General features: G+C 43.2%; 1 protein-coding gene across 4 annotated transcripts; it reads left to right on the top strand.

Annotated features, from left to right (window-relative positions):
* The first annotated feature begins 286 nt into the window (after positions 1-286).
* Positions 287-7,794, top strand: LOC122940582 (oocyte zinc finger protein XlCOF8.4-like). 4 transcript variants are annotated; one of them, XM_044297218.1, is made up of 7 exons: positions 287-335; positions 1,295-1,443; positions 3,534-3,654; positions 4,538-4,723; positions 4,811-4,934; positions 5,028-5,039; positions 5,127-7,794. In XM_044297218.1, the coding sequence occupies exons 3-7, from the start codon at positions 3,577-3,579 to the stop codon at positions 6,053-6,055; spliced, it is 1,329 nt and encodes a 442-aa protein (XP_044153153.1). In that variant the 5' UTR covers positions 287-335; positions 1,295-1,443; positions 3,534-3,576; the 3' UTR covers positions 6,056-7,794. The 4 variants fall into 4 exon arrangements, with proteins under 4 accessions (XP_044153153.1, XP_044153150.1, XP_044153152.1 ...); XM_044297215.1 differs by having other exon boundaries at positions 5,028-7,794; XM_044297216.1 differs by lacking the exon at positions 287-335 and adding an exon at positions 358-1,212 and having other exon boundaries at positions 5,028-7,794.
* The last annotated feature ends 277 nt before the right edge of the window (positions 7,795-8,071 follow it).

The following is an 8,071-nucleotide window of genomic DNA, read 5'->3' as shown; positions in this document are numbered from 1 at the left end:
ACAGGGATCAGCAACCTTCGGCACTCAGCTGCTGTGAAACTACAACTCCCAGCATGCAAACCTGCTCGGCTCCCATAGAAGTGAATGGAGCGTTCCGGGAGTTGTAGTTTCACAGCAGCTGGACTGCCGGAGGTTGCTGATCCCTGCTCTAGAATTAGCAGCTCGTGTGCCTGCTGCTGGTAAACAAAGTGTTAAAAGCCAGGTCTCTCCATGGCTCCTCCTGGCAGGAGGTACTACCTACCATGTGACTGCTGAGGTCAGGTGGTTCTCCCAGAATTCCCTGCCAAGCACTTCCTGCATGATGCCTGTGTGTAGAGGCTGCTGCTTCCTAGAAGGTAATCTCAGTATAACCATGCACTGGCTGTGTGTTATCCACCCATGATACCTTGTGTCTAGAGAAGTGTATTGCTGACCACGACAGCAGTAACATTATAATGATACAGGGTGTATTATATGCCCATGGTATTATATAATGGCCCACTACTGGAAATGATCATTTTAGCAGTCACCCTGGAGTTCTGTGACACAAGGGCACAGTACGTGTCATTTTCAGCAGAGTGTATGTTATTTCTTATAAATCACACATCAGCTGCTGCAGAACATCTTTCTATGCTTTGCAGGGGAGTAGTGTTCTATAATACAAGCTAAGATGCTGCTCTTGAACCTTAAGGGGTTGTGTATTAATTTCTTCACTTCTCAGACTGTCGGGATCCATGTTGGTGATCATATTTACCTGGTCCCCGGCTAGTTTGCTCCCCTTCCTCCGTTGCTCGTCTCGGGTCCCGCCATGTAATCTCCACTGGCTGCTGCTCCCCTTGTGTCATATCATATGGTCGCATGATGCAAGGGAGCAGATCGCTGCTGCGGCCAATGATTGGCTGCAGTGGGACCAAACCAGAAGTTTACACAGAGGGACCCGAGACGAGCAGCGGAGATTGGGGAGCACACAAGCCGGGGATCAGGTAAATGATAACCAACGCACATCCCGCCAGTTTGAGAGGTCTGGAAATTAGTGCATAACCCTAATATTTTTTATTATTATTATGATGTGAGCAATACATGTCACTTAGTGGTTGGTGAACAAGCTGTGACACCTACTACTGTAGGAACAGATAAGCACCACTGATTTCTGTGTAATTAGGTTCTGTTCACATCACATTTATTATATCTGGAGAGACATACTAAATGGAAGCAGCAGCAACCGTCACTCAGGTAGGGCTGGGCAATTGAGCGACAAATGACCAAAACGCAGCCCCACTAACCGATGTAATCTTGCCCATGTCTGTTATTTCAGTTTGGTTACTGCCAGCGCCATTTTAGACTCGCCAGTGGACAGCGCAGAGGGCAGGAAACGGCGGGAGACAGAGCCAGGTGGCTTGCGCGGTTTGACCAGTGTTGGCAGAGCTGCTGTGACAAGATGGGGAAGGATCTGATCTGGGAAGTGTGAGTGAGGCACAGAAAACTATGTCCTATTCCAGAAGAAATCTGTGCTCCCTGGATGTTGGAGGGATGTTAGTGAGGGGCTGCTGCGGGCTCTTACGTAGAGGACCTGGTCAATGATGCCACTCTGTGCCCAGGAACCAGCCCAGTCAACTTCTTCCTCTAGGCCTGGTCAGCATAGTGTCCAACTACTTGACTACATCTTGCCCTAGCATGTAAGGCTACTTTCACACTCGCGTTTTGGCTTTCCGTTTGTGAGATCCATTCAGGGCTCTCAAAATCGGTCCAAAACAGATCAGTTTTGCCTTAATGCATTCTGAATGGAAAAGGATCACTTTGCCTCCGTTCAGTCACCATTCCGCTCTGGAGGCGAACACCAAAACGCTTCCTGCAGCATTTTGCTGTCTGTCCTGGGAAGTGGAGCGAGACGGATCCGTCCTGACACATAATGTAAGTCAATCCGTTTTCTCTGACACAATAGAAAACTGATCCGTCCCCCATTGACTTTCAATGGTGTTCATGACTGATCCGTCTTGGCTGTATAAGACATAATGCAACCGGATCCGTTCATGATGGATGCATGTGGTTGTATTATTGTAACAGAAGCGTTTTTGCAGATACATAACGGATCCACAAAAACCGCTAGTGTGAAAGTAGCCTTAGTCATGCGTGAGGTTATGGACTTTTCAGTTTCTCTACTCTGAACTCCATATGCCAGCTCCTCGTCATCAATCCACTGCCAGTGTTGGGTGTGAATGTGGTACAGAGCCCACTAACATGCTAGGGGAAATTGTAGTCAAGTGCTTTGCAAAGCGTACATGAGATTAGTCTAATCTTATACACTTTGTTGGTACTGTATTACGCTAAGGTTTTTCCGCACAAGAATCCACACTGAAAAACTGTGCGACTCACACAAACAATGACATACTACCGATAAGATTGGCAAATAATTAACTTTGCGTGTTGCTTTTCTACAGTACCAGCAATCTGAGTTGTGTGTAGGTAGCCTTAGGCTTCCTGCACACGATGCAGAATACATGTTTTTTCCCCGTGCGGGTTCCCATGCGGAAAAACAGAAGCATAATGCAGTACCAGCAAAGTGTATGAAATTGCGCAAATCTTATGTACATTTTGTGGATTTTTGTATGCAAAAATTGACCTGCTGTGCGGACTTCCTAATCTTCAGTATGTCAATTATGTTTGCAACTTTAGCTGAGGATTTTCCCCTTTTCCAATGAAGGGTGAGATCTGCAGCAAAACCACATCTAATCCACAGTTAGAAATAGTGGATTTTGGTGCAGAAACAGGGATTTTATGTGTGTGCAGGAAGCCTAAGGGCAGTTTTAGACAAGCCTGTCCGCATCTTTTGCGGCCCCATTGAAGTGAAAGGGTTCTGTATCAGAGCCGCCAAAACTCCGGCTCGGATGCTGACCAAATCAACGGCCGTGTGCATGAAGCCTAATGCTGTGAAATCTGTGAGGGAACAGCCTGGCGGATTTCTCTGGATCCGGCGTTGCCGAAATCCACAGCGTTGCCGCCCAGCCCCATTAAAGGGGTTGCCCAAGTTATTTTTATTGATGACCTATCATCAGGATAGGTCATCAGTAAGATATTGGCGGGGGTCTGACACCCTGCGCCGTGCCATTGCAGCTTACTCTTCATTGTTAACCTGCTCGCCATTGCAACAGCGGCGGTGAGCAGGTGTAACTACAGAAACCGTCCAATTCACTTCAATAGGTCCCGCTGTTGCGACGTTGAGCAGGTAAACAATGAAGTGAAGGCTGCGCTGGCACGGCTTGCGCCTTCTCTTCAACCAGCTGATTGCAGGGGTATCGGGTGTTGGACCCCCCGCCAATCTGGTATTGTGAGGATAGGTCATCAATAAAAATAATATAAACAACCCCTTTAAGTATAATGGGCAACGGCAGAGATCTGGCCGAAACCCAGAAACTATGCCAAGAATTGACCGGACGAAAGCCTGATGTACTTACTTCACTATACAACATTGGGGCATTCGTTTCATGTTATCATGCCACACAAACATTACATAGTATACGTGTCTAGTACAATGTACTGAATGAATCTCATTACAGATTTCAGGTCTGAAACATCCATTTCTCTACTGTGTCACTGAAAATGGACAAAAAACAGAGTGATCCAACCGAGCAGGTCCTAAACCTCACCCTGGAGATTATCCTTCTGCTGACTGGAGAGGTGAAGGAATTATGGCACATGATCCCCCTCTTTATGCTTTACTGTTCTACCAGCAATATAGAGTATGAATGAGGAAACATGTCTTAAAGGGAACCTGTCACCGGAGTTTTGGGTATAGAGCTGAGGACATGGGTTGCTAGATGGCCACTAGCACATCCGCAATACCCAGTCCATATAGCTCTCTGTGCTTTTATTGTGGAAAAAAACTGATTTGATACATATGCAAAATAACCTGAGATGAGTCCTGTCCCTGATTCATCTCAAGGACAGGACTCATCTCAGGTTAATTAGCATATGTATCAAATCGTTTTTTTTTACACAATAAAAGCACACAGAGCTATGGGGACTGGGTATTGCGGATGTGCTAGCAGCCATGAAGCAACCCACATCCTCAGCTCTATACCCAAAATCCCGGTGACAGGTTCCCTTTAAATGTTTTGCGTATGTAAGACTAGGTTCATATCTCCGGCATATTTTCTGTTCCATTCTGGGAGTAAAAAAAAATAAAAATCCATCTCCGGATCAGCGATATGAAGGACACCATTGGTGCCCAATGAAGTCTGTCAGGTTTCCACTATGGCTCCATTCTGTCAAAGTAGTGCAGTATGCACTTTTTACAGAATCTGTTAACTGAGCCTCTGCTGCAGATGTGCAGTTGTACACGGAGGGAACGTGACGCTTTTCTGAGAGATGTACTCGGCTATCTCCAGCGCTCCCATAGAGCATGAGTGGCAGTGCACATGCACAACCTGACGCTCCATCAGAACAGGGGAACGGGACCTATTCTTGTGACTGGTGTGGGTCCCAAGTTGGACCTCCAGCGGATAGGGGATAACGTAATAACTTGGCTCAACCCCCATAATCATTCTTTCTCATTATGTAGGATTATTTTGTTGTGAAGAAATCAGGAGAGAGAGCAACGAATAGAAGTCTTCAGGTTGTAGAAGGAACTTGCAGGGTGCTGACAGATGTTCACCTACCTTTGCCTCAGTCTATGACACACAAGCCACACAGTAAGCAGAGGATCTTAGAACTGACCAATAAGATCATTGAGCTGCTGACTGAAGAGGTGAGTGCTGCCGGGAATACTGGGACCTTATATGGTAACACAAGGGATAATGTATCTGAATGATGACTTTATCATTGTGTGTGTCAGGTTCCTATAAGATGTCAGGATATTACTGTCCATTTCTCCATGGAAGAGTGGGAGTATTTAGAAGGAAACAAGGATCTGTACAAGGATGTAATGATGGAGAATGAGCAGCCTCTCACATCATTAGGTAAGAGTTATATTATTGACCACAAAATATAGTAGAAAACTGAGAGTTAAAATTTGATCTTCTTCTGATATCTGATCTTCTTCTTTCTACCAGGTTTACCCACAGGTAGTACAAATGAATATCTACCTATGCAGATTCAGGAGGACCAATACAGGGAAGACTTAACAAATCCTGACATTTATTCACCTACAGATCAGATACAACAAGGTCCTTCTCATATTACGGAGGAGCCACACTCATGTGAAGGAAGAAGTCTAATAGAATCTACACAACAATATCCATTCACTTATGTTAAGGAGGATCCAGTCTCGTGTAATGGTGGCACCCTCACAGACCAAAACAATTGTGCAGCTACATATTCTCATGCATTGCAATATGAATTTACTTATATTGAGGAAGAGCCAAGCACATGTGATGGAGGAAATTTCAAATATCAGAACAATACACCATTGGATCATACACACAGATATCTGCCTTCTCACAATAAGGATGAAACAGTCTTACTAGATGGAGATTCCCTCACAAACCCCAACATTTATGAGGTAAAAGATCATTCATCACAATGTTCATCTCATGTTAATGAGGATCCAGCCCCATGTAGAGGCGCAAACCATTATCTCTCAACTTATGTGAAAGATGGTAAAAATCCAGATACGAATTCTCCAGAGTCTCAAAGTGTTGCTAATGACCACATCAGTGTACAATATTCTTGTTCTGAATGCAAGAAATGTTTTTGGTCTATGGCAGAGTTAGTATCACATCAAGGAATTCATACAGCAGCAAAATTACTTCAGAGTGGAACCCATGTCTTTACCACAGCAATTGTGCATGCTCCCCCTGAACCACCTGTTAAGCATAAATTGTTGACGTGCTCCAAGTGTGGGAGAACATTCTATACCAAATCGTCACTTGTGGGACATATGAAGACTCATTGGAAAGTCAATCACTTACAGAATGAAACATATAAATGTGATCAGTGTGGGAAGTGTTTCTTAAGTAAATCACTACTTAATATGCATTTAAGACTCCATTTTGGAGAAAGACCTTATGCCTGTAGCACGTGTGGAGAACGCTTCATGAGAACTTGTGATCTTGGCAAACATCAAAGAAAACATCAATAAAGAGCAAGAATTGTGCCTTCAGGTTAGTGAATGTCCTCCAATGCCCATATGGAAAAAGGACAAACACTAGAGAATATCTAGTAAGATTTTCTACATGAAATGATCTAATATGGTGACTGGTGTGAAAGATATCCTCCAACTTATTTTATGGCCTCTACTGATGATAATTTATTTTCCTGTATCTGTTTCTTTCATGATGTATGTTGATGTTGGGTTTGACCTTTACTAGAATTTGCAATTTTTCCCCTGGGCTCATCCATCCCTCCGTATTGTAGCTCTGGCGTATAGATCCACACTGTGGTGCTCATAAACTGGTCTATACTGTACCTCTATGTTAATTAATTTTATACCACCATACAGGGTCCATTACCCACAGGTCTGTATACTGTAAGATAACAATTGAAAGGGGATGTTGTCCGAAAACAGTAGGAAACCGCATTTAACGTGATGGGTACACCACTGTTGTCAAGAAATGATGATTCTTGATTAAACCTAGAATACATTCAGTGATGTTGAACAGAGATGATGTAACTTGGTGACAGTGAAACCTTAGAACAGAACTCACAAGCTCATGGCTGGATCGTGTGAACTTGCAAAGTGGATCCTTTAATAGGTTGGAGAATAAGAAGATTTTTAGTTTCAGACTACTAGACTTTCTGTAACCTCAAAAATGATAGGTATAAGTTGTTGCATAATTATCTGTTTTGTAGCCACTTGATCTAAAGCCTCGTGCACCTGGCTATGTTTAGGTAAGCTTATACAGAATGTAGAAATGTAGACTCTGTTCACCATCATGCCTTATTTCCCAGAATCTGCTTTGAGGATGTGGCTCTTCATGTATGCTCAGGTAGACTTGAGCTCATAGCCAGAGCTTACAACTTTTGGCACTGGGAGGCTTGTTACCATTACTGATATCACTCTTTGTAACTCTTTCACTCAAACAGTGAGTTAGGCCCATGGCATAAAATTCTAATCCTCCTGTGCTAGAGGCTGATATAAACTGCAAGTATGGAGAATGCTGGTTCTCACTCAGTCAGCTCATTTAATAAAGAGAAATCTTATATTCACTATGTTAAACTCTTGGGTGACAACTGCAATTATCATACTCTATTAGGACACAGGTGTATTTGGTGACTCTTCCATAAAGGGGATCTCCAAGACTGGGAACCCACAGTCAGTGGGCCAGTCAGGGTGCAACAGTGGGGGGGGGGGAACTGTCATTAGCTCTACGAGTCAAACACCAACTTCCCATTTCTGCTGCTTCCACCCCACCCCCAGTCATTGTCATCAGTGATGACCAGCACAGTACCCCCTGTAATGTCACTTCTTCCTCTGTAGAGCAGTATGGGGAAAGCATACAATTATTGTGAAGAACTCACTGGAATACAGCACTGCCTGCTATAACCACCTAGCTATAAGTCAATGGCCGGCTCTATATAACATGCATTTTATTTTACTATTAATTCACATAAAAATTCCAATTATACAATCTACATAAAAGGAAATAATAAAAAAATACATATACAATATATATCTCTTAATAGCGTGTAATTTAGCAGTTGTAATCACAGTTCCTATTGCGGAGCTCACACAACTTTTGGAACCTTTGTTGATACAGTTGTGTCCAAAATGATAGCAGTCAGACATCACTAACCTGATCAATCACTGTTTTTGTTAGAAATGATATTTCTACATAGCAAATAATTTACTAGCAGGTGTAGTAGAGTAATAGAAATCCAACAGTCATGACATGCATGCTGCTGATTCTCGGTAATTCAATCATTCTTTGAAAAACAGGTGGCAATTATTGCCTTTAAGGAAGGAAGGCAGCAAATGTTGTACATGCTGGTTACAGTGCATTTCTCTCTGAAATTCTGAGGAAATTGGGTTGTTCCAGACATTGTTCAGAAGAACAGCGTATCGTTATTAAAAAGTTGATTGAAGAGGGGAAAACAAAGAAGTGCAGAAAATAATAGGCTAAAATGATTGCAAATGCTTCAAAATGGCAACCAAAAC

This window comes from Bufo gargarizans, chromosome 6 (genome assembly GCF_014858855.1).
Source record: "Bufo gargarizans isolate SCDJY-AF-19 chromosome 6, ASM1485885v1, whole genome shotgun sequence".
Taxonomy (NCBI): Eukaryota; Metazoa; Chordata; class Amphibia; order Anura; family Bufonidae; genus Bufo; species Bufo gargarizans.
The sequence above is the reverse complement of the archived record's forward strand: the minus strand, read 5'-3'. Positions and strand labels throughout refer to the sequence as shown.